The 26,923-nt window shown below is 40.1% G+C and overlaps 2 protein-coding genes across 10 annotated transcripts in view; both read left to right on the top strand.

Annotated features, from left to right (window-relative positions):
* NR1H4 (nuclear receptor subfamily 1 group H member 4) overlaps nt 1-8,948 on the top strand; it is a 35,840-nt gene extending 26,892 nt beyond the window's left edge. For all 8 annotated transcript variants that reach the window (XM_088055667.1, XM_005519459.3, XM_014249111.2 and 5 more), the window contains 2 exons: nt 6,932-7,045; nt 8,094-8,948. In XM_088055667.1, coding sequence (XP_087911793.1) covers nt 6,932-7,045; nt 8,094-8,332 — 353 coding nt within the window. In that variant the 3' untranslated portion in view covers nt 8,333-8,948. The remainder of the gene's footprint in view (nt 1-6,931; nt 7,046-8,093) is intronic.
* Nucleotides 8,949-9,370: 422 nt separating this feature from the next.
* GAS2L3 (growth arrest specific 2 like 3) lies at nt 9,371-26,546 on the top strand. Of its 2 annotated transcripts, XM_088055668.1 has the most exons (11): nt 9,371-9,489; nt 12,397-12,449; nt 13,218-13,341; nt 14,431-14,477; nt 15,430-15,598; nt 15,989-16,107; nt 16,820-16,961; nt 19,524-19,587; nt 20,264-20,402; nt 21,252-21,359; nt 22,073-26,546. In XM_088055668.1, the coding sequence occupies exons 4-11, from the start codon at nt 14,460-14,462 to the stop codon at nt 23,447-23,449; spliced, it is 2,136 nt and encodes a 711-aa protein (XP_087911794.1). In that variant the 5' UTR covers nt 9,371-9,489; nt 12,397-12,449; nt 13,218-13,341; nt 14,431-14,459; the 3' UTR covers nt 23,450-26,546. The 2 variants fall into 2 exon arrangements, with proteins under 2 accessions (XP_087911794.1, XP_014104578.2); XM_014249103.2 differs by lacking the exon at nt 12,397-12,449 and having other exon boundaries at nt 9,380-9,489.
* Nucleotides 26,547-26,923: the final 377 nt, after the last annotated feature.

Below are 26,923 nucleotides of genomic sequence, written 5' to 3'. Positions count from 1 at the left end.
TTTTTTTTCTGTGGGGAAAAATATCCAGGGTAAATTAAAAGCAAATTCTTAGACCAAAAACCCAGGCTGAACAAGAAATGAAGCACAATAACTTTTTTAATGTGTATGCATGTATAAATACAAATGTTTATCTTCTTGCTCTTGGAAGAGAATTTCTAAAATATCTTCCCTCAAGCCCGGATAGAGTTGAAGACACAAGAGGAAATACTGATGCTAAAACTTACTCCTCCATATATTACAGGAGGTTAATGTATTATCCAGCTTGCTGCTACTGACTGCATTTTTTTCCTCTATTAATAGCCAAAATACTGAATAAAATAACATTTCCCATATGTTTTATTTATCTACTTTGTGCAAATTCAAACCTATTTTAAAAGATTTTCCTATGCTGCATTTAATGGGGCTGTAAAAATAAAAAAGCAGCTTGTAAATCTTTGCATTTGTAGTTTAATTACCACTACTGGACCTATTAACTTTTAAATAAATAAAACTTTGATATAGTTTTAAAATATCTACTACAGAAATAGCTTATTTTTGCAGCTTAATCTCTCATTATTTTCATGTGTCAAAGTTTAAACAAAATGAAAGGCATCCAAATTCTTCTGTTAGCACTGTTTACACATACAGCTTTCAGTGTTATTTCAATAATATGTAATATAAATTATAGTAAAATAAAATATTGCAAATATTCAATTCTAAAAATACTAAATATTGTGCAGTTCACACCCCTGCATGTCATAAGACTCAACATCAGGGCTCTAGGTTTCATAGTAGCCTGTACCAAATGTGACATTAAAATAGAAATGTAAGCAATCTTTTCCAGTCTTAACAGGTAAAGACAAAGGCTACTAAAAGCTGCAGCTGCCCATTATCATGTTATATACTGGTCCAAGAGATGAGAATGGCCAGAAGAGATTAAATACCTCTTTTTCCATATGCTTCACTGGAAAACAAACAAACACAGAAAATAAAAAGGCTAAATGCAGCAAACTGAAACATACAAAGACAATAGAGAGAATCAGAAGAAATTCAGTGATGGTTGAGTGGGAGTTTTAAAATCAAGTTTATAGGTAACAGACAAAAAATCAGGATTATTTATGGCTCTTAGTGAGGTCCATTGCCATGCCAGCAGCCATAAATTATTGCTGTTAGTCAGAATTTCTGTCTGTGTATTTTTAGGTACGGACTAATGCCTGAATATCACATAAGATCTACTGTCAAGCTTTGATGCCTGTATCCATAAAATCAGGGAGGGTGGTGATGATCCTGCCCAAAAGTCACAAGCTGTCCAGACTTCTGTCACCTGTCACCATGTCCACTTTGAAGCTGCTCTCATCTATTAATATTTATGCCTTCTCAGTCTGATTGTATGGAATGTTTGGTGTTTTTTTCTGATAAAGAAGTCAGAGATCTGGTGGTGATGACCTTTGAGCATTATCAGCATTCATTTTCATTCTCATGCTGATGAGGTGTATTTTTATTTCTCAGCTTGTGCATGTTGCTCAAGTCCTGCTGCACCTCAGAGACCGCCTTTGTTTGAGCCCTGATGGTCTTTCTCCGTAAGCCATTATGAAAATTCTTGCATTAGGTGCACCTGTGACTCAAATCCTCTCCTACACACAATAATATTGAGACTTAATGAGAAATACAGACTTTTTTTAATGTTACTGAGATTGGGTGCCATTTACTCATCTTATTTGACACTTCATTATGCATATATCATATTGTGATTGACTCATTCTGTGAAAGGCTGACCCTCTAGTAATTTAATGCTTAGTGTTTTTTTGTTATTTTGAAAGCAAATTCTCCCAATTATTGAGCAGTACAGTATTTTTAAAAAATAGAGCTTAGATACAAAATGTTTTCTCTGTGAGCATTTGTAGTTTGTTTTGCTAAAGATACCAGGTTCCAGTAGTCATGAAAAGACAGAGGTTTTTTTATTTCATTATTTTACTCTACAGAGCAGTTCTAGGAATTTGAGTATTGGGAAATAAAATACTGGTATTGACAGAAAGGGAAGAATCTGGACCCAAATTTTAAGTTGGCAACAGAACCTCTGACATTGTGAAATACACTGTTGTCTTCCTGGATGGGTTACAGGTGCTGAAGTACACTGAGATCCAAAGAAAAAAAAAATAAATAGCTGCACTTTCAAAGCGTTGGCAAGAGGCTACCTTTTGCCATTGCATGTGGGATACAAAGTTCCCATTGATATGGATAAGAGGCTCCCTCAAACAAAAGCAAAATTTGGTGTTGGAACATGGATACCTCATAATTTCCATTGCCCTTGTTTTTTATAATTTGGTTATTAGTTATTAGAGCTAGGGTGGTGCTTCCAGTCCCCCTTGTGCTGGGTTTTGTGCAGAGAAACAAAATTATCTTCACTGATATGTCCAAAGTGTCTAATCCTCCAAATGGTCATGTGCATCCTTGTGGAAGGAGACACATCATCCTGTGACTCAAGGAAAAACTGCCACACTGCCCAAAACATTTAGAAATTTAGACCACTCTAAATTGCAGAATAGAGCAAAGAGCTTTTCTGTTCACACACCTTTCCTGCTCAATCTGCCACACCGAGCCATCCAGTGCTAGGTACCTAAAGTACAAATAAAGTTGCTAAAATTATTTATATCATGTCTACAGAATAGATCTGTACCCATGAAAGTAAGAAGAGATGTCAGGGACCCAATCTCCTTTCTTCTGCATAAGTGTGCTTCTTCAGGCCAAAAACTTATTTTAGGCTCTGCCTATGAAGATCAGCTCAAGGCAGTGCAGATGCTGCTGCTGTGTGCCAGCCCTCGTTTGTCGACTGCAGGCACTCAGGCCGCTGCTAGAGGAGGGTATGTGGAAAGGTCATTTGCACCCTCCTTACAGGCTTGGTTTGTTGTTTGGTTGGTTGGATGTTTTAAACTAAGGTTTCCTTGCTTGCAATTATGGCTTAACAGAGGTCCTATGGACTCCTTTAAAGAAGATGGGGGTTTGGTACTTGGTTGTGAGCTCTGCTCTCATTTAAGTTGGCCATTTAACCCCTACAGGATAATGGCAGACAAAAAAGTATGTGCCCATGCTCTGGTGTGTCTTCTCTCCTGGCTAGATTTTCCCCTGATTTGGCATTCAGCATCAAGGGGGTGAATTTGGTCATTGTTTAAAGGGCCATCAATGCACTTGAACAGCTCAGAAGGGAGAACGAATAAGCATCATGAAAAACAATTCCGGTGGATGGAATAATGTGAAAGATAAAATGTAAGAGTAATTAGAATATTTTATTTGAATAAAGCAGCTACTAATATACCCTTGGTTTCATATTTGCTAACACCTCAATGTTTATCAAGAAAAAATGATCTCTATCTATATTAATAACATGGTGCTAGTTACTGTTAATTAGCATTTATTCTCAAACTTTCTTCTTGCAAGAGATTAATTATTCAGTTTTGCAAAATGGCCAAAATAGAAGAGATAATGCTGTCTCAAAAAGCTGGCAATACTGACTTGATACCACAGTAAATACACATATTCCAGGACTATGTTAAACAGATTCATGGCCTGAAACTGCAAACCTTATTAAGGTATAAGTCACCTTACCTTTAAAGAGAAATAGCAACAAAACTCTAAAAAAGACAAGGTCTAAAGTAATGCTGTGTCCTGAACTGCAGATGGAGATGAACTTGTGCAAGTAAGGGATGTTGAATGAATAATGCTCATGGGTTTAAATCTGCTCTAGTTTGATGCTGCAAATCTGCACTCAGTAAAGCTTGTATTTCCCACCGACCATGCTTGGCTTTGCAGCCAGACATGTATGAACATAACAAAATAATCAAATGATCTGCAGTATCTTCTGCAAGTGGCTGAGTTGGGTTAGGTAGAAATCCATATAATGCAGAAAGGTGCCCAATGACATATGAAGAATAAGCATGTTCTTACTGTCATAATACTGCATGAAACAAGGTTTTTGAAACCTTTTTGAAGAAAGTTAGGAAGGAGGCACTATTAGCAGTGACCAGGAAGCTCTGCCTGCCTGACAGCACTGTGCAGAGCTCTTGTCTGATCTAAATATAGAGGGTTAAGCAGAACTAACTTCTCTGTTCTCAGTGAGGCCAGAAATATAATTTCATCTATTTGATTTTTTTTTCTTTCCACTTTTGAGCTATAACTTGTAGTAATGACATTTCTGTGAAGTTACTCATCTCTTCTCTAGACTTTCCAGTTACAAAGCACCAAATCACCTTTAACTCTTATTCTGATAATCTGAAGTGGCAACATCTCATACAATAGCTAGGAAAAAAAAAAAAAAAGAAAAAAATAACTATATACATCTGTTTCCTGTGTTTCCTGCTTTACTTTTCTTTCTGTTGGAGCTTATTAAATCCAGACCGAAGCCTTTACAATCACATTAGAAAACAGCCCCCTCTTGTGACGGAAAAGCAATTTGTGTAAAGTGCACAGGAAGAGTAAATAATAGCAGGGAAACTCCAGCATAGGTGGGATGAAAAAAACTACTAAGAGAAAAGATTCCTGGTTCCAAAATTGCTCGTTTTTCATGTTTTTTTTTCATAATTGTCTCATGACATATATCAGTTTAAAGATTTTGAAGTTCGGTTCTCCTTAGAAAAGCGGTAAATCACTTGCATTGCTCAGACATCCCTTTTTTATCCCCTTTCATCTCTATGGTTTTATTTCTCTGTTTGCAGTACACTAATGCAGAGTCCTCTGCAGTAATTTCATTTGATTTCACATCTGTACTCATTTTTTTACTTTACCCTTCCATACTTAATGTTAGCTTGTAAGTTTTCTGGGCAGGGATTGTTTCACTGTATGCTTAGGCGTTGTTTGGACCACTGAGGACCTGAATTAGTTTTTCTCATCCTGTTTGCCAGCACCATTTTCATCCTACTTCTGCCATACAGGATTTGAGGAGTTTGGCATCAGTGAAAGCAATGAATTAATTCAGCTGAAAGCTAACCTGACCTTCGAAAGAAAAAAGAAAATAATTCAGATTATGAATATGAGAAACAAATGATGAGAGTTTTAGTCACAGCCCACTTCCTACCATTTCTTGTTTCCTGTCAAGATTGCATCCAGTGGCATGATACCTTGCACAGAGACTTCTAAAATTATCAAGTTTGTCTTGGATTTTTCTCATGTTGTTGCTGAGCTACTTATTTCCATGAAAGGAATTAATTTTCTCTGCTTTAGGGCCCAGCTTTTTATTTCTTTTTTTTTTCTACTTTCATGCAAAGTTAAAGACTTTGGTGTGTTATATATATGTGTAACTTACATAACATAAGGAACCTTGGCATTTAAAACCATCCAAGAGAGAGACAGATGGTTCCCCAAAAGTCAGCAATAACAAGTAATCAAAATTTTAAGTACTTAACGCTGATGACTAACAACATAAGCCTCGCAGCACATTAGATGCTGTGACTATTGTTTGCTCTGTAAGAAGGTCCAGCTGTGTTACTAACTTCTGCAGGATGAGCTGACCTGCATCATATATATCTCCTTAATTGGCTTAGGCTCAGTTGTATTGAACTCATCACAGAAACAAGATTTGTGGTTTATAATATGAAGTGAACATAGGTTGCTCATGTCATGGGTTTAAACACATGACTCAGCCACAAAATAAACCACACCCTGCAAGACCATACTTTCACTGTTGGGACACATAACTATTCCACTGCTTAAAGTAAATTCACTGTCACAGCAAAATGTGACTGTTTCATAGCTGAGTCAAGTGACTTCATGTTTCCTTTCTTTGAGTTCCACCTGCTGAGTTTCAGTTTGAATTTCGCCTCCTGTGGGGAACTCCAAACCTCACTAGTCCCAGACTTCAGCTTTGTGCTGTACACAACACTCAAACCTGTATTATTTCATGTGGTTCCCAAAGCAAGTTATAAGGACTTCTCCTAGAAAGGCTCAAAAATTAAGATTAAATTTACAAGAGATCCTATGGCCCTCATCTGTGGGAACCAAGGAAGCTTCCACCCTTTCAGCCAAGGAAGGCCAAAAGGCTCTTGCAGCAGAACCACTGGTTTGGACATCTACACTGCTTCAGAGATGCAAGCAGCTGCTGTCAATAGTTTGGTGTCTGCTCTGAGTGACTCACATATCATTTAACAAATGAATAATTTTGATGTCACAAGACTTCTCTTTTACACCAAAAAGCAGGATGGAGTACTTCTGTAATTTAAGGCTAACTAAGAACATTGTGATACGATGACACATTCAGGAAGAAGTCCCATTGGCATGCATTAGTTTGGAAACCCTAAAGGCTTTTGCTGATGGTGAGAGAATCACACGATCCCATTCTTAAATAGGCCTGGTCTTAGCTATTTTTGGCTCTGTATTTTATAATACATTACTTTATGCTTTAAGGTAGTAGTAGTAGTAGTTGCAAGCAAGTTGATCCTGGACTACAGGTAATCCTAGACCTAATGAAAGTTTCAGGCTACATAAAAGGATTAATTAAGAGCCTTTATGGAGACAACTGAAGCAACTGCCCAAGGCAGTTAGCTGTAGAGCTGGGTTGGAATTAAACCATACTCCCTGAGAGGTTTCCATATAACTAATGCAGAGACAGGGAACACAGGGTCTGCTTCGCAAAAGAGAATTATCAGCAGACAACAAGGAAACCATGTATGAAACTTGTCCTGAAGAGCCAGATGGACAGACCTGCAGAGTAAAATGAATTGTTTGAAAGAAAGGCTTTGAAACCATGCAAAAAGAAATTGCCAGTGCTTACCTGTGCCTAGTTTTCTCTGGAAAACAAGGATGTACTTGCACTTTTGTAACAAATTGTCTTGCATCATGACTTCTATATTAGATTTCTTCCACCAAGACAGTCAATATGAAATATGAAATAATTGCTGTGTAGCAATAAACCAGAGTGCTTCAATAATTAAGACATACTATAACTATTTTTTCACTCTCACAGGTATCTCAGATGAATTCATAACTCCCATGTTTAATTTTTATAAAAGTATTGGAGAGCTGAAGATGACACAGGAAGAATATGCACTGCTCACAGCCATAGTTATCCTATCTCCAGGTAACTTCTCATCCAGAATAAATTATTAGTGGTTCTGGAAAGAAAGCATAAGGAGAATGACGTGAGATTTGTAAAGACTTACATTCTACATGGAGTAAGTGAATGTGCATGCTCATTCTGTATATTCAGTTGTTAAACTAGAAAACAAGCACATAAATGCAAGCTCCAAATGTCCTGCTACACCATTTGGTTTTGAATACAAGGAAGAAACTGCTTAAATAACATGCTTTTAAAAACTACATCTCTTCACTGCACAGGCTTCTTCCTTCAGAAGATCCCAGATGTGGCAGTGCGCACATCACCACTGACCATTGTGGAGTGTCACATATTTTAGAGGGAAATTGGGAAACCTGTAATGTAGAATAGAGTATGGCAATGAAGGTCTTCAGACTTCATTGGGAGGTTTCCAAATCGGGTTTCATGAAAGATGGGAAGGTGAAGTATTTTGATCACTCTTTGATTCAGTGTGTCTCAGGAAATTTTTTTAGACCAAAAATCCCATCTTTCTCTTTTCCTCCCAATCCACGTAATCCAAACACATATTTCTATATGAACAAAATAAAAACACAAGTATTTTCTAACAAAAAAATTTAATCTGAGGATGAAGATGATTGATTTCACCCTGGTGACATGCTTGTACACTCCTCTACTGGCTAAATTCCCCAGGAGTACTACACCTCCAAGAACTTAGGTTGTTGCTCAGTTTTTGCAATGCATTGCAAGGTGTACTCTGGTGCAGAACCACATGGAGAGACAATGACAGAACTCCAGTGAAACATTGCAAAGTTAAAACATTTCAGTTTTTGAGAAGGTTTAAAGTTTCCTCAAGCTAGAAGTGGGAAGCTTATGTGAAAACCCTAAAGCAAAAATACAGCATTAAACTTTTTTATTTCATATTAATTTGAAAAGAAATATTCTTTGTAAGTATGAACATCATTGACCAGTGAATAAATAAGAATATTTTTATATTAACTTATAAGTGTAAATAATTGCAATGTATCAAAGCATATGTTTGTTAACCAGTTTTTTTCTTTAAAACCATAATCAGATCGACAATACATAAAGGACAGAGATTCTGTGGAAAGGCTTCAAGAACCACTGCTGGATATTTTACAAAAAGTCTGCAAACTTCACCACCCAGATAACCCTCAACACTTTGCATGTCTTCTTGGTCGTCTCACAGAATTACGGACATTTAACCATCATCATGCAGAGATGCTGATGTCATGGAGAGTGAATGATCACAAATTCACACCTCTTCTCTGTGAGATCTGGGATGTGCAGTGATGGATACTTCTTTATTTTATTTCAGGATAAATATCTTTTTAAAGGACCACATAGCACTTATTTTCATAGAAAAGTATCCCACAGTGCATTATATTTTCTTTACCGCATTTTTATAGAAACATGCCATGGATTCATAAAAGTAATTTTGTTCACTATGCACAGAATATTGTATAGCTATCAGACTCTCACATGTGAGTATAACTTTTTCTGTATTTATACCCTCTGATCAGAAAGGGCCCACCAGCTCTTCAGAGGAACCCAATTAATTCCCACTGCAATTAAGCTGATTGCAGTTACTGTTCCTGTGTGAAGAAATGGGGAAATGCAAGTTTCCATTCATAATTTTTCATTGCAGTGTGTTTTTTGTTCTTTACCTCTGTCAAAGAATATATTCCAGATAGTTACAGTAATAAACCAGCTAAATGGTTAATGTCATAGTCATTTGCTGTTCTACTCTGAAATGTGTTCATATAAGGCGTGCAAGATGTTATTTCTTCACTAGATGAAAAATTATGTAATGGAGAAAAACCACATACACACAAAGACTCTTTTCGTGATATAACATGTAATTTCAATTGCATTATTATTTCGAAGTAAAAATTATAGAGTATCTTTACTTTGTGAAAGTGTGTCACAGGTTAATTTGCCTTATGACTTTGCTGGTGTTTAATGGCTCTCAGAAACACCACCAGCAGACAAGTGAGCGTGTCTGGATGCTGTGCCCGGAGGTGCGGATGCCGCCGGGGCTGCAGGCCGGGTTGGGGGGACTCTTCTTGCCGGGGTCCGCTCCCAGCGGCGCGACCCCAGGCTGCGGGGGCAGCGCTGTCAGGGGCCCTTTGGCGGTGTCCCAGCCCGGGGGCGGTGTGCCGGGAGCCGTGTCCCAGCCCGGGGCGGTGTGCCGGGAGCCGTGTCCCAGCCGGGGGCGATGTCCCAGCCGGGAACGAGGCGGTGCCGCGGCCCCGGGCCAGGTGCGGCGGGCACGGCCCCGCCCCCGGCGCCGATTGGCGCTTTCGAAAGGAGCGGCCGGCGCGGGCCGGGGCGGCGGCGCCTCATGCGCCGTGAGGGCACAGCACAGGACAGCACAGCACGGGACAGTACGGCACGGGACAGTACGGCACGGCACAGGACAGCACAGCACAGGACAGCACAGCAGAGCGGTGGGTGTGACGACAGCCCGCACCGGGGGGGTGGCAGTGGCCCGGCCCTCGGGAGAAGTGCGGGGCGGCTGAGGGGCAGCGGGTCCGGTCTCGGCGCCGGGCGAGGAGCGGGCGCTGCGGCGGAGCCCCGCTGGTGTCGGTGCCTCGGGCGCGCAGCTCCGGAGCGGCGGCGCTCGGGGGGTCCCGCCTGTCTGCAGGGGCAGCGCTGGGAAGGCGCCGAGTCCCGCGTGTCGGGGAGCCCCGGCAGAGCCCCGTGTTGGGCGGAGCCGGGCGCTGCCGTCGGCCCGGTCACCCGTCCAGCGGCAGCACTTCATCCGCTGTCTGTCACTGCTGTCGGAAGGGAAGTGCCTCGAAACTTACCCTGGGGAAGGGAGAGGGGAGAGTTTTTGTATAGCAGCCTTCCAAACCAGTCTCTCCTGTGCCCTATGCAGGCGTTCGAGGATGCAGTGCTGTTTCTGTAGGAAATTTGCCCCAGTGCTCTTGGCTAAAACACTCATTCATATTGCTTAACAAGCCGAAAAGCGTCTGGCTCCTTTCTTTGCCCAAAAGCGGGCCGTGTTCCAAGGATGCTGTGTGTCACCTTTGGCAAAGTATCAGATCAAGACATGGGAAAAAGTACATGTATTCCTTTAGGAGCTATAAGGCCTAACTGGCCTATGCATTTGAAATTGTACCGGGTGGCAATTTCAGAATAAGACACGATTTTATATTTAAATCGTAACAAATTACTCCTGACAGTGGCCAGCCAGCAGCCTGCTAAATGGGCATCGAAAAATGGTCCCCTCCACGTTGCTTCGCTGGAGGAAGTGTGGGGTAGAAATGGGAGGGAGAGAAGCTGTCTGTATGTGAGGGAGCAGCTGGGGCAGCGTGTCTGGTGTTAACCAGCCTCTGCCCAAACTGGATGCTCCTGTGGGAAAGCAGCCGTCTGCGTGTCTCCTGCGGAGATGCCAGCTGTGGAGACAGACTGCTCCTCCCTGATTTCAAGTGGGTTTCTCTGCCCCGACAGGTGTACGCAGGGCCTCTGTTGCCATTTGGTCGGGGAGAGCGTGCTCGCTGCCTCTGCTTGTGTGCACTTCATGGAGAGGTGTGGAAAGGCAGTCGCTGAGGAGAGCAGTCAGCGTGCCTTAATGTGAGGAGCTGGTTGCCACCTTAAAGCCCATCACCTCGGACTGACTTGTCTGGTTCTTTCTCTTTCGTGCCTCTGAGGCCTCCCCAGGGAAGCAGTGCTCCTGCTGACTCAGTAATGCAACAAAAAGGCTCTGTAATTGCTGTAGTGATGGAGTAGTGCTCCGTTCAGTGGGTGTCTCTGCGCCTACCCCTTTTCTTCTGCATGTTAGCAGATGTGTCTGTAAAAAAATCTTGACTATCCTGTAGTAGGTTTCAACAGATACTGATGTGACAGCTTCTTTCATCTCAGTGTGTTTATAAACATGATTTTCAGTAGGTCCTGTCAAGACTAATCCAGTTGCTGTGCGTTAGACTGTTGTGACTGCCTTTGGGTGTTGATGGAATAGAAGGTGATGCTGTATATCTTAAATATTGGGTGAAGATGTAGAAGTGTTTCTACCCAAGTTTTTTCTTAATGAGCCTGTTATCAGAAGGCATTTTAATGAGCCTGTGAATCCCTTTAGGTTCCACTTAAGCTAGGTCAATGGCTGCTTCATCAATGCTTTAACTATCTGTAGGGTTGTGGATTTTGTTTGTTTGTTTATATGTAAACTGTTCAGTCAAGTAAAGGGGCATTTGGACTCAGTTCATCTTGTGTTACAGAATGGGTTGTAATTAGTGTAGCATGTCTTGCTGGTTGGGCCCCAGTGAGAGATCTATAAATCCTGATACAACTGATCCTAAGCAGGCTATCTCATGTGGCATCTAAGAGCATGTGTTAACACCCTGAAGTATTTGTGTAAAGTGCTTTAGTATTTGCTGACTCTGCTGTTTCTCAGAATGTCTGGGGGCAAGGTGCTGGGCATCTCTGTGGAGAGCAGAAGCAAACTGTGGTCTCACAAGTCTGTGTTGGTCATGTCTAGGGTGTGTCTGTACCCCCTTTCCTGAGGAATGCCTGTCCCTATGCCACGTGACAATAGATAGGGGTGTTTTTCTCATCTCTCTTACCTGGTGTTGATCCATAGCTCTAGTCCTTCACTGGAGGTTTGACACTCAACCAGCTGAAGGCAATTCTTGCCTCTCCTGATATATCATTTGGGGCTGACCACCTGTCTCTGCATCGATCCAGCTGTAAGGTGTGGATAGGTGGGAGCTCCTCTCCTTCCATCCCACAGAGCCATTGGTAGCAGAAATGAGGTGTTTCCTGAAAGTGGGGTTGGTGGTGGGGGACATCTATGCTTGCTGAGTTTGGGACTGGACTGACTGCCTTCTGGTTGGGAAATGCTCACAAGTTTCTTGGTGTTTTCCTTGTGTTTAAGGGGTGAAGCAGGGAGGGGGAAAATGGGGAAGAAACAACACCAGAAAGAGTAAGAGGAAGAATTATTAAAATAATTGTTTCTACTGTGATAGGCTTATTCAGACTTCTGTCCCAAGTGACCTTGAGGGTCCTGGGTACCAGGACTTTGAGCATATCAGGGTCTGCCTGGAAATGACAATGGCATGGCCTGAAGCTCTGCAGGGAACGTTTTACACTGTACTTTTATTCTGAGGTCCTTTCTTTCACAAACTTCTGTGTCTGAATGCCAAATGCCTGTAGAATGAGAGTTGATGAAATTGGCATGTGTAGAAACTGATGCAGTCCTATCTGGAGCTGCCAAAATTCAGTATCAGATACTTCATTCATTATGAACAGCTTTTTGATACAGGGAACCCAACTGGTTTTAGAAGAAGTCACATTTGGTTATGACTCTGCCTGGTACTGTAGTATTCACCTCACCACAGCACTTTGCACATTTGTAGGCTGACTACTTGAAGGTGGCAGATCTGGGTCTTCTCATCCTGTGCCTCTTGCAGTAAGTGATAAGGCTACATTAATCTGTATTCCCTGCAATCTCTGAGCTGAACCATTTGGCATCTGAAAATGGGTAATTGTTACTGTATCACTTTTTCAACTCAAAATTCATGCACTGTAGGTCACATCTTCAGAGGGGGTTTTTGTTAAGTGTTTTTCAGATGCTCTGATAAGTGAAGCCTTTTGACTTTCTAGGGAGCTCTGACATATGGGCTTACAAAACAACTTGTTTTAGAAGAGCAGGCCCTTGAAGTTCAAGTGCCACGATTTTCCTCAATCGCCTCTTTTTTTTTTTTTTGGCAAGACTAGATTTTGTTAGGCATGCCACAAAACTGCAGATGCTGAGCATTCCTGTGATAGCTGCAGTGTGAATATTTTGCTTTGTTCATGTTTTGAGTGCTCCCTGTGAATTAGGCTGTCTTTTGTTTTCCCTTGGCAGTTAATATGCTAGAGCTCTTGTTAGCCTATATGGAACTCCTTATTTTAATGAGACCAACTTCTCTACTGGCTGTTCTGCTGTTGTTTTATTTATTTTTATTTAATCAATGAAGCCTCTTATTAAGCTACTCTTAGGACAATAGCTTTCTTATGCCAAAGGAAAACGTATTCCCCTGGACAAAGCTGTGGGAAGCATAACATGCTCATTAGTAATGCTTGGTATATACCCTTCCCTTCCCTTGTTCATTCATAGAAGGAAAAATGACATCAAGGAGAGGATGCCTCTCCTTTTTTTGTTTTAATTTTTCTTTTTTTTTTTTCCCTTCCCTAGAAATAAAAGGGGAAAGATATCACTTGGAGTGTCTCTGATAAGGTCAGAGAAGTGCTAGCAGTCCTGATACAAGGAAGTGTCTTCAGCTGAAACCAAACTGGTTGCTCATTTGCCAGTCTTAGAGGTAAGTTGTTTGAAATGCTTGATACGTGTGGTCCCACACAGTCTGATAGGTTTAAGACAGTGGGAAGGAACAAAGGAGAGAAAATCACACCATTATGCTTTCTCATGTAGATGAAAGGGTGAGAATTTTTACAAGAATTGGGTTTTCTGTGATGTGCTATTCAGCCTTTTGTCTTAAGAGGGCCAGGATGTGCAGGAGGGAAGATGATGTCATTTACATACAAAGCCTAAATATCTGGGGCAGGAGAGGAAGATTACTTATTTTTAATGAAAACAGAGGAGTTAAAAATGTCTCATAATGTCTGCAATCTGCCTTCAGTTTAATCAGTAAGATGAAATTTTACTGTATCTTTTAAGTAACAGGGTAAGTTGTTTTTAACAGGCTTCAAGACACAGATAGGAACTTTTTTGACATTGTAAAATACCACTGGAAAATTATTGTGGAGGAATACCTTCTGTACACATGCACACAGCTAGCCTGGCAATATTGCGCATCTTGAGACCTGGAGCCTGACATTGATTTCTCTCGTGTCTGTGCTAGAACTCTAGGATCTTTAAGGTCCGTTCTAACCCACACTATTCTATGATTCTGTAAGAGAAAATCTTTTTTGTCAAAATTATTTCTTTGCTTTAAGGTTTTCATGATCTTCCAAATATTTAATGTAAACTCAGGATGCATGTACCTGTCTGCACACATGTACGAGATACACTTGTGATAACTTGGAAGGAAAAATCAGTGCCAACAGTGTTAAATCCAAGAATGGTTTGAAGTATGTGTATTACTCTTTGGCAAAATAAATGTCATACAGCTCCTAAAAATCTTGCCAACTTTGGAGCATTGTTTATGCATAGGAAGTTAGTTGCTACTTTTCCTGTAATAACAGGAAAATGTAATGCCTTTATCTAAGGGCAGAGAACAGAAGTTGACTTAATACTGGATCAAAACCTTAGCTATGAAGATATTTCCTTCTTTCCCCTTCCCTTCCTATTAGACTCATTCTTATTTTTCCAAAACAGCAGTGGTGGGTTTTTCTCAGGATTTTCATGAAAGCAGAAGAGACTGCATTAAAAATCTCTTATTTTTCCCCAGGAGCAGAAACTAATGTAAAGCAGGCGACCATGCAGAATGCGGTTCAGGTAAATGCCTTTTGAAGTGTTTAAATCCTGTATATGTGCATAATACTTTTTTTAATACAAAAATCTACCCTGAAGCAGATGAAATACTAGATTCCCTAGTTACCTCTGATTAAAAAAAAAAAAAAAGTAGTAATTTTCCCCTTTTACAAGGAGAAATGTGACAACGATAACCCTCTGTTATTATCAGATAGGTGACCCATTCACTGCTTAGTGCTGTTAGCTAAGAAGGTTTTGGAGTCAAAACCTGAGATTATTGAAAAATTTGCTTCATGATTAAGATGTGGTTTTTAATAACCTTATATTCTACTTAATCACTTAAGTATAAATAAATGTATTTTACATATGCACTGAACCGAAGGAAAATAGTTAAGAATGCCAGAAGGACTCTGTCTTTGGAAATTTTTCTTCACCACAGTGTGGTCCTGTTCTTGAAATGTAAGTTACCTCTCATTTAGAAAATATGCAGTCCTGAAGAGAAATGCTACGTGTTTGTGTTCAAGGAATGTGTTATGTCCTTGCATGGGAACATGCAATATTTTAATGTTATAGTTTTTAATGATTTAAGCACAAAATGACTCTGAAATGTTTGATCAAGAAATCAGTAGTCTGTAGTAAATTATATAATTTGCAAATTTCATGACTTAAAGTGTGCCGAGTTAAAAAAAAAATCTGAAGCATTTAATGCATGTTCTCTTTATTCTATATTCAGGAAAGTATGTAATTTTAAATCCAAAAGAATCAAGAGAATGAATGCAGTGGTGTATTGGTGCAGGAGTTACTAACAAGAGCAGAACCATTTGATTGAAGTGTTGGTTTGCTGTATCTGTTGAAAGGGAAGTGAACGCTCACTCTTTAAATAATAGTTCTTCAGACTGATTCAGAACTACAAGTTTTTGTCATCTGACTGCAAGTATTAGAGCTTCCTTCTTCAGCTTACTGCAATCTTCTGTAGGTGTGGTTTGGAGATGAGCTTCCCTTGAGCCCCCGAAGTCCTCTGACTCCGAGACACGGGCCGGGTTTGGCAGATGTGTGCCTGTACGACCAATGGATATCTGTGCGGCATGAAGCCACTTTGGTGCCTATGCAAGAGGATCTCTCAATCTGGCTGTCTGGCTTGCTGGGTGAGCTTGAAAATAAATCACTCTCTAATTAACACTTCCAATATTCTAGCCAGTGCTGATGTGTAATATCTATAGTTGGTACTATTAAGATTTGGTGTATTTGAGTTTGAATGGCTGGGAGAATTGCATTAAAATGCATGCTTTGATTTCAGTTTTATTAGCTGCCACCTCTTAAGGGTTGCACAATTAATTCTAATTTATATTTCTGAATCTTGTTAGTCTAATTAAAATCTAATTAAATTAATATTTTATTTGATTTTATTTTACTTACATATTTCTTCTATTTTTCAGTCTTTAACACTGGAATGCTTTTTGAGCTGCCTCTAAGTTCATATGAAACTTCTTTACCTTCTGTGGAATAACTCTAATATTGACCTTCTTTTTCTTAAGGAATGGAAGTCAAAGCAGAACAACTGCTAGAAGAACTTGATAATGGGGTACTGCTTTGCCAACTGGTTGATGTTCTTCAAAACACAGTTAAAAAATGTTGTAGCACAAATAACTTAAGGGTGAGTTGTATAATGATTTTTAAAACATATATATGAAGTCCTAAATTTTAAGTAGTAGTTACAGAGAAAGCAGGTGAGTGAGGCTTCTTAAAGAAGCATTTTGTATGCTGTGTATCCAGAGACAGATTAACAACAAAGTGGCTTTATAGGTGAACTCATCCAAAAAATTACTTGCTTTGTTAATCACATCCTAAGGTCCTTGCTAGGTTTTTAGCTTGATTTCAGTGGAAATCTTGCCAGAGGAAGAGCTAGTTCAAGTGTGGAGTTTGGTCCCCTGACATCAGTGTGGGTTGTTAATAAGATACCCATTGGCACTTGGTAGTATGTTTTATGCCAGAAAGTGGTGGCTGAACTCACGTGTGCAGGTCAGCCGTAAAAATATTCAAACCTGGAGATGGGCTTCAGTGTTTTCATTGAGAAGCAACACTTAGTTGAAATGTGAATCTCAAGCAAGCAAGTCTCTGTTACTTTGGAGTACAAAGGCTGCAGAACTAAGGACTGTTCACTCACTGACTATTCACAATGATGAGGTAGAATGCCTTCTATATTAGTGTAGCTTTTTTCATAGAATACATACTGAGGTGAACACAAAATAGTTACAACTCTTTCTGTGCTCTGAACATAGGGTGTATTTTCCTTTACAAATATGCTTTGAAATCTGTTGGCAATGTTGTATGTGCACAATGTACTTTTTGTTTTTTGACCTTGCCAGAATTTTCCTATGAGAAAAGTTCCATGTAAGAAGGATGCTCCATCAGGATCTTTTTTTGCCAGAGATAATACAGCCAACTTTCTTAACTGGTGTAGAGCCATTGGAGTTGATGAGACATACCTCTTTGAATCTGAAGGCTTAGGTAACTCATTCTTTTTGTAAGATTTGCTTTGATCTCTGTGTGAGTAACTACCTGGTCAGGAAGATGCCTTGTTATAGACTTTTGAACTCTTTCTTCTGACTTTGCATGTTTTGTGCAAGCTTTTATTTATTTTAAGGCAGTGTCCAAGTAAAAGCCTTGAAAAATCAGTTCAAGGACTAATATAGCTTTCATGATGCTTTTCTAAACTTCTGAACGTTACTGTGTGGGATGAACTGGGGACTGAGAGCTGTGCAACAAAATATCGTGTTTTTCTTCAGTAAAAAGAACTGCTGAGGATCAGGAGAAAAGTGTGGTTTCATTTTCTGTGTGTGGGAAGACCACAGGGCCATGGAGTCAACTCACAATAAGATCCTTTATTTGGTATTAGAGCTCATTCTTGTTGCAAAAATCCCTCAGAATAATACATTCATGATGGTTAAATTTGGTAATAACATCAGGGTACTGTGTCTGAAATGGCAACAGCCTGTTGATAGTTAACATTTACTTCAGGACACACTTAACATGACTCTAAACCATTTGTATTTTCCCATTTAGTAAGATAGTTATAAAAATAAATATTACTAACTGAGTATGCCTGTCCCAGTGCACAACTGATGCTGTATAGCATCTTCTAGACTGATATGACATAACAAAATTTTTTGACTGCTAGTTAAGAGGATTGTATTTCCATCACATAATAAATAAGGAAATGCTCTTCCACCAGCTATTATGTCAGTAAAAATTAATACAAAACTTTCTATGACAAGCCAAATTCTGTTTTTTGTTGTCTGGCTTTTATTTATTTAATAAGAAAAAATATCTGCCTGTCAGCAGACTAGCAAAGAACTGAGAAAATATTTTTGTTTTCAGTAATCATATTAATTTGTCAGGATATTTATTGGATTTATTTATTAGATTTTGAAGTCTTTGTGCCATTAAATGCTATTTACATGCTGGCTGGACTGGATACCCATGCATCTCTACTGGATATGTCATCTTTTAAAACAGTTGAGAAAACTCCATCATTTGCATCTGTCTCATTTTGATTAACTAGTGAGTGTATCTTTTTTCAGTGCCAGGACCTACAGATAAGTAGAACTGAATTACAAGAATATTTTACTTTTTTTTTAGTTCCTTGTATGAATTGTATTGCTTAAACATTAGTTCCTGTAAGCGGACAGGTAATTAGAACCTGTTTCGCTTCCCTGAGATAAGCAGATATGATTTCCTGGTGCTGTGGCTTTCACTCATAGCAAAGAAGTGTTTTGAAGTCTGTAATTCTTGACACAAGCTTGCTCTGTGGCATAAATATCTTCTGTGAGCCTTTTTGGCAGCTGAAATGAGCAGACTTGCAGCCTCCTAGATGAAACATTCTTTCCACTGATGTTTTCCATCAGAGTCTTAAGCCATTCTTCATGAATGAAATAGGTGGAAGGATAAGTTGACAATTGTGTTTTTCCTATCAGGTACATATAGCAGCACCTCCTGAAAAGTGTAGATGACTGGGAAGGAAATAAATCAAGAGGCTCCTGAGGCAGCAGAAAGGAAGAGAAGGCATTGTGGGGTGCCCTTTTGACATCAAGCCAAAACAAATGTCTTGATCTTTGCTAGGGATATATTTGGCTGTTTCCCTTTTGGATTCAAGTGAATCAAAACACTTCCATTACAGCTGGCAAATACACACACACATATTCATATACTAAAAAAGAGATTAATTGGCCTCTAAAAGTAGCTTTTAGATTATGGCTGTGTCAACTTTCAATTCTAGATTTACCCTACATAATCAGATCTTTTAAGAAGCTGACTTAGAAACTGGAGTAGATGATGTAAACAAGAAAATCTGACTTTATACTTGGATTATACTTTTGGAAAAACATTTAAAGCAAAGGCATTTTAAATATCAAATTGAACATCAGAAAGGTGTTGGATTTCATCTGTAAATATAGAGCTGGAACTTTTGAAGTAGTGATAAGAAAAAAGATCTGTTGCTTACTGAAGTGGTAACACAGTCACCCAGATTGTTCTTTCCCAGCCAAGGTTAAAACCACTCAGGCTGACTGGCTGTGTAGCCATCCACTTCTCAGCTAGGGCCCTTGCAGTGTATCCTCCTGTGGATGGCAACCTCCAGAGTGCACATACCTGGCTGTGTCTGTAGGCATGAGTGTGAACAGATAGGTGTATTTTCCTATTTGTAGTTGTTAAGTGCTTTTCATCTTTAAGAATGCGATATTGCATTTTTGGGGGAGGGAATGGGAAGTGTTCACATCTCTTTCTTTCCTCTTCTCATCAAGAGGGAAGATCATAAAACATATTTCTCTTAGGAGGAAGGGAAGAGTGGTTTCAGGAGTGCCAGGATGGCTTTAAAGACTTTATGGAATAGGAAATTAGAGCTGTAAAGTATGTAGTGCTTTATCAATGGTAATGTACCTTGCCTCTTGGTAGGATGATGGGAAATTTATAGTCATGGATGCCTCATCTTCCCTCCTCTTGGCTGTACCTAATTGCATATGCCTCCTGGAAAAAATATGAACTACAACTCCTCTTTATTCTGTTCCCTTTCAGTGTTGCACAAGGATCCAAGACAAGTGTATCTTTGTCTGCTGGAAATTGGGCGCATCGTATCCGGGTATGTGATCTGCACATGCTCCTAACGAGAAACTGGAGGACACATCCTACTAAGGAAAAGCTAAGACAAAGTTAGGACGTTATTTGCAGCTAAGTGCAGTGCAGTGGATGTTAATTCTGTGCAAAAAGTAATGAGTAGTTTTTCTAGGACCATCATACAGTGTGAATATTTTTTCAAATATTTATCAGACCCTTTCCATGGAGAGGTGCTGTTCCGTGCTGGTTTCTACAGCTGTGTATTTAAGTTATACATTCAGCATAGAGGTAATGTGTACCTCTTGGAAGAACTCACTGAGCATTAAATATGATATTAGGGGTTTAAATTTTTCAGCTTTTTGGAACGTATCTCTTTATTATCTAAATTTATTTTAAGACTTAATTTATTTCTAGTGCAGAGCTGGAAGCTTTAAGATAGTCTATCTAAATTGGATGTGACCTCAACTGTGTGGTTTTGGAAGTATTTTTACTGCATCCTCTGGTAACACTAAGGCTGCCTTAGGAAGGGCTTCTGCTAGAAACTCAGAGATGCTCCTTCTCTTTGAATTATCAAGTCAATTACTCCTCTGACTGATTCAGATGCCCCTGTCTGTCAAGCCACTTATAATTTTGCAAGTTTGTTATCATCAGTTTCTTTTTGTTTTCTTTAGTAAATTAAACACTCTTCTTTGGTATTTGAGGTATGGAGTTGAACCTCCTGTACTTGTAAAACTAGAGAAGGAAATTGAGCTAGAAGAAACCCTGCTGATGACCTCTGGGCCACCATCACCTCCTAGCACACCAAAGTCATGTTGTCACCATGGGGAGCTACACGAGGCAGTAAGTGCTACTTGCTTAGTGTGATACAGGCTTTGAATTGAACTCTTAGTTTGGTGCTTGTATGATCTGTCTCAGTAAGGACAGGCTGGTTTTCATCTAACACATGTGAGCCTCCTCAAACAGTAAACAGAAGGGTATGCACCTCTATTTATCTTTCTTTTTTTTTTTTTGGTTTTGTTTTGAAAATGTAAATAAAGTACTGTTCTATACGTTTTGCAGTGCATATTACCTACATGGATTTCCTTTCCCCTCTTCCTTTTCCTTGCTTCTTTGAGTATAAGAAATGCTCTCCTTTAATTTTTCTTGTGTGTCACTATTCTGTAACTGCAATGAATGTTTCTCTTCAATTTGATCTTTCTGTAAAACTTCATCAGATGTTAAAGCAGACTTTGATCAAAGTCTTCTAAATCAAACCTTAGTAGCTGTACCGATTGGAAATGAGTATGTTTGCAGAAAAGGAAATGATTTGTACAGCTTGTGAACTGGTCCAGAGGAAATTATGAAATATTTTCTTATTCTGCTTACAAATTCATTTGTTTTAAAGGTATTCTGTGTTGTAATGTAAAAAATCTGTTTCTTTGGGAATGTCAGCCACCAGATCCTTACTTTCTCTGAAAGCTCACTCTTTCTCCTTCTTGGCAATAGTCTCACCCTTCCAATTTGTTACATTTCTAAGTGGCTCTTAGAGGCAGATCCTCTCTAACCCAGCACTTATTTGGGGACTCCCTGTCCCCCTTATTTAGTGGTTTCCTTCTTGGGTCTTCCTTCTCAATAGAAGATTAACTCACTAGATGGTTAGACTTGTGCCTCTGTCAAAATACTAACAAATGCTTTCAATTTAATAACCAGGTAAAACATATAGCAGAAGATCCTCCCTGCAGTTGTTCCCATCGATTTTCAATTGAATACTTATCAGAGGGACGTTATAGGCTGGGAGATAAAATACTCTTCATACGAGTAAGTAGTTTTTTAGAACTCTGATTTATATTTATTTTGGGGAGAGAAATGCTTTTAAGTGAAATACCTCATTTTTATAGAGCTGTTTTAGAATTACAGAATTATTTAGGTTGGGACAACTTGTCATTCAATCCCTTATTCTAAATAGGTGTAATTACTCCATTCTTTAGAGCTTTGATCCACAAACATTGATTTTACAACCACACTAAACAAAGGTAATGTTTATCTGTGGTGTCTCTAAAATTTCAGTAATGACTTGCAACATAATTGAGGATAATGCCATAGAATATCCTGAGAATGTTGCTTGTTCAAAGCCTGGATTCTTGGAGTTTGATTTGTGGGGTAGTTGAGTACTCTCACCAGCAGTCATAAGAGTTTGTGTTACAAGAACATCCATAATTTAAGTTAAACCCATGCCAAGAACTCTATATACTTCACAAAAATTCTTACAGAATGGTTAAAATGTCTTCTGTGAAGATGCTTCTGTTATTTTCTGACACAAATTATTATCTCTGCAGGAGAAGCTATCTAATAAAAATAATTGAGAAGCATAAATCTTGTTTAGCACATAATTTCTCTGTTTTAAAATGTTTCTCTGTAAGAAAGGAGGGGCTATTTTTAGTCACTCTCAATAGGTGGTAATGTAAGATGAAGAAAAATAAAACAAGATAAAAATTTCTCTTCTGCTCCCACCCCCTCTTCCCCATTCTCAGATGCTGCATGGCAAGCATGTGATGGTACGTGTTGGTGGAGGCTGGGACACTCTTCAAGGTTTTCTGCTCAAATATGATCCGTGCCGAGTGCTTCAGTTTGCAACTCTCGAGCAAAAAATCCTGGCATTTCAGAAAGGGGTCACCAGTGACAGTGTCCCCAGCTTGTCAGCTAGAAATCAGGAGCCTCCTCTTATGAATCCAATGTCAGCTGTCAATATGTTTCAAAAGCAGCCGTCAAAATCTCCTGCTCCTGTTTTAGGTCTTGGGGCCAGTGCCAAGAAGGCTTTATCTAAGTGTCCTGAGTCCCCTGCCCTGGCATCACCAAGAGTGCCTGTTACCCCATCTTCCACTGCCAAGTCATCAACAGTCAGGTCTAAATTACAAGGGTCCTCAGCAACAGGTGTGCAGTCTTCTTTCAAACCATTAGCTGGCACCTCGAAGAAACTGGAGTCTCCTGCATGCAACTCACCATCTTCTGCTCCTTCACAGCCCAGAAGCAAAAGTTCTTCACGTGCAGGATCAAGAACAGCTCTTGTTCCCTCTGAAACGCTGCGCAAACGTATTCGGTCCCCTGATACTGCCAAGGTGAAATTTGCCCTGCCTCGGGGCTCCCCAGCACCAGCAGGCCATCCTGTCCTCTCACCCTCTAAAAAACAACCATCTCTCTTGTCTGGGACAGCTGGAACAACGACTTCAAAGCAGAAGTGTGTCCCTGCTAAATGCAAACCTGTACCTGCCACTAAAACCAAAGCAAATTCGGTCGCTCCCAGGGCTGCTCGGCTGCCGGTTACAAATCTGCGCACTGTTGCCAAGTTTGCACATTCTCAGCAACTCCTTGCAAAACCTCTTGAAAATGATATTCAGATCTCAGGTGCTGGGTCTCAGCATCCTCAGAAAGCCCCACAAACAAGTTCTCATCTTGCAAGGAACTTGAAAACTGCTTCCGAGCTAAAACTTTCTGCTTCTGCACCCTCCCTTGCAGTAAACAAAGTGTCAAAGTCACCACCTCCATTGTTACCTACAAGCAAAAATGTGTCATCAGCTGGCAGCAAGCAGCCAAATGCCAGTAATCCCCCTCAGGCTGGACCCTCTTTATCCAAACCTGCTGAACGCACACCTTTGTCTGTTGTACGGCTTCCTCAAACTTCAGCCAAAGCAGCAGTGACCAAAAAGCCAGCACAGCCTTCCACAAAAGGTCAGCACTCAACCAAAAACTTGCAAACAAACAAAAGCTTGGCCCCAGCAGCCAAGAAGCCACTCCCAAAGGAGCAGGCATATAACAAAGGAACACCTGGTATGTCAAAAGTTCCTCTTCCGAAGAGTAGGCAAGATGATCACTATTTTGTCATGACAGGGACTAAAAAGCCCAGAAAGTAAACTAATTTGTTACTTTCTGTGGTAGTCTGTGTTGTTCAAAAGGGTCTCGTAACTACTACACTGAGGACAAGGAAAAAAGTTAAATAACACTACATTTGGTATGAAATATTAAGTATAACCTGCCTTTTGCTGCCTAACTTACTGTAAGAACTGTGTTTATTTTGTGGTTTAGAAATGTCTATTTGGACATGTTTAGAAGTGAGCTTGCTTGCTGTGTAGCACTGTGGAATGGCAAATATCCATGATCTGCTGCAGAAAAGTGTGGGAGAAGAAAGGGGAATTAAGGTTGATGCTTTTGCAGCAGAACTCCGGTGGTTCTGGCACATCTGCATTGAGGTGTGTGGCAAGCAACAGAGCTGTGCACAAGCTGTAAAATTTCTAATACCTCAAACAAAACTGTGGGTTTTGTTCACTGGTATCCCAGAACCCAAATCTGGGTCATGTATTTTGGAAAAAAGGAATTTCTAGTCCTATTTAGATTTGACAGATGCTGTTATCAGTGTTCTCTGTGCCTCCCCCCCAGTATGCCTTAAAGTAGATTCAGCTCACTTGGAAGTGGAGCTTGGTTTCTTTTAAGTTGGACACCAATAATCATGGCCTTGATTGCTTACTTTCATTGTGCCTTTGCCTCTCAAATTCAGAACAGAACTCTTAAGTGAGCAATGCTACCTTTAAAAACCAGGGCAGATAACCTTGTTTGGTCCATGTTCAAATCTGACTAGCTTTCCTAGCAAGCTCCTGCTGCATGGAGAGATGCTCCTGAATTCCAGAGAAGACACTTTCCCCTAGGCTGGAGCCCCATACCAGATCCTGCTCCTGGGTTGGAGCACCAAAACAGCTCCTGCTGCAGCAACACTGAGCTGCAAGCAGTGACCTGCTGTAGCAGAGCCTTACTGCTCTGAAGGAGTGGTCTTTGCACGTAAGACTGTATTGCTAAATACTTTTCTCAGTGCTGCAGGTTAATTTTTGTTGGCACTCTAGTCTGCAGTGGCCTTTCTGGTTTTATTTATGGAGACCTGGCTGTCCTCTATCACTTTCTGGAGGTGAGAAGTAGTTTCCCAAAGAGGAATACAGTCTGCGTTTGCCCTTAAACATCTTAAAGTGCCAGGAAGCTCTGCACTGTTTACACCCAGTTCCTGAAGTCTTTCCATGGGTTAAACATTTGTGATGCTGTACACCTTTACCCTTGAGAAGTGAGCTTCATGGTTGAGTGAAAACTACTGTCTTTGGGAGTAGTGCTGTTTGGGTTAATTTGGGGTTAATGAACAGTTGTCCCTACAGACACTGAGGAGCTCCGAAGGTCTTTGAAGGCACACTGATGATTTCCATGGACCATCACTTCTGCCCTCCATTCCCAGTCTATTTACGGGCAGGAGTGGGTGTCACTGCCATAGAGGCTTCTAGACAGTGGAACACGGAAGTCTTTTTAAAAGGAGAAGAGTTCCATGGAATATGTAGTTTCTGTTGTTGAGGGGTTTTATTTTGTTGGGTTTTTTTCCCCCTTGGAACTAGAGTAAGTAAACATCATAAACTGAGTTCTCATGCGATGTGGCAGAGTCATAGAGTAGCTTTTCTGAGCACCTTGTTAGCTTATTTTATTTAATTTATGATTCTATTTATGCATATCTACTGTACAATACCGCTCACAACCTGCTGGGAGTAAGCAGCAGATGCCAGTATCCAAACTGTAGGAAGAAAACAGATCTGCTTTGAAAACGTGGACACAAGTCCAACAGGATCCTGTACAAAGTTGTGTTTGGGAAAGGCCTTGGGCTTGCTTGTTTTATATGTACACTGCTCAGAGCCACTGCTACAATGTTAGACAGAGTATGGACTGTAGTGTGTTGCTGTCAGGTTTGATAAATCTAGCACGTGATTTCATATGCTGAAAGCATTTTACAGTACATGACTTCTGATTTTTGGGCTTCTAAATGGTGAGTTATGTGATATATCTCATGCAGATTGATAGCTGGCTTCTTGGGGTTTTCTTTCTGTAATGGGTCTGGAAGAGATGGAGTTAACTTTCTTCATAGCATCCCGTATGGGGCTGTGTCTTTGATTTAAAATTGAAACCAATGTTGATAACACACTGATGTTTGAGCTGTTGCTGAACAAACCTTTCCAGGGTCAAATCTTTCTTTTTCCTGCTCTGGCCCTACTGTGAGTGAGCAAGAGGTTGGAAGTACATGGCTGGGAAGTGGCCAACCTGAGCTGGCCAAAGGGCTATTCTATATCATAAAGCATCACCTCATCAATAAAAAGAAGGAAGAGGTAGAGAAAGAAGGGCATGCAGGTTGTGTGGCTTCTAAGGTGGCTGTTTGCCAGCTGGCTGGGCATCAGTCTGTCTGTGGGAGTAGTGAAGGATTGCCTTTGCATCATTTGGTGGTTTACTTTTCATATCTTCATTCATTAAACTCTTTATCTTAGCCAGTGAGTTTTGCTTTTACTGCTCCCCTCTCCTTATCTTGCTGGGGGTGGAGGAGAGATAAGGGGAGTGAGCAGCTACATAGGCACTTGGCTGCTGAGTGGGGTCAACCCACAGCACCTTTTAAACCATTTACAAGGGTTTTAGCATCAATTTTAACACTGAGGCTCTTGGATCTCAGTGTAAGGCAACTTCAACACCTGCCTTTCTGAACTAGAGAAAATGGAGCACGTGGCTTCATCTTTGTGGTATATGATGTCATGTAATAGACTGAGTTTTAGATTTCAAAATGAAATAAAAATGCATAAACTGTTACAATTGAAACCTTAATCAGCTAATCTGAAGTTACACATGGGTAGACTTGGTTTGGTTTTATTATAAAAATAGTGTATTCGAGTGTGATCCAACTCTGAAAATTGTAGTTGCCAGCTGCATAGTCATGTAACATGAAGTGAACCAAGATAAGGTGTAACAAAGTACCTCCTAATGGAAATACATACTATTTTTGCAATGTTTGTTGCCAAATAGCAAGTCTAATCTTCAGTTTATATGACCTTTTGTGAGGGAAAGATAATTTGGAGCAAGGATCTGACTGAATTCTCCATGTGATATCAATGTCCTCTGTATGAGTACTTATTTAAAATAAACATACACTGCACCTTTTTATATGCATATGTGTTTCTTCTCCTGACATCTTTTTGTGGGGAGGGAAAGAGAAGGCATTTCAGAAGGCTCACATTTTCTCTCTACCACCACATAAAAAGTAGATTCCATCTCTGGCATAAATAGCTGTGTCTAATCCATTGATTTGTTTGGAGTTCAAGACATTTTTTACTCTGACCCTGGTGTCAGTGTGACTAATTGTGTAGAAGAAGCTTCCTACTCTTTCCTAGCTGAGCCTAAGTAGTTTCAGATATAAGTCTGAAAGCTATGTTTGCAGTTCTACTTGAAATATAAAGCCACCTGTGTGCTAGTATTTTCCCTGCTTATATCTTGTCAACAGACTTAAGACCTATCTCTGTGTCTGTTGCTGTTAATGACAAAAATTT

The sequence above is a fragment of the Pseudopodoces humilis genome, chromosome 5 (assembly GCF_049639895.1).
Source record: "Pseudopodoces humilis isolate 2021_Gansu_Grassland_sample_001 chromosome 5, ASM4963989v1, whole genome shotgun sequence".
Lineage (NCBI taxonomy): Eukaryota > Metazoa > Chordata > Aves > Passeriformes > Paridae > Pseudopodoces > Pseudopodoces humilis.
The sequence above is the reverse complement of the archived record's forward strand: the minus strand, read 5'-3'. Positions and strand labels throughout refer to the sequence as shown.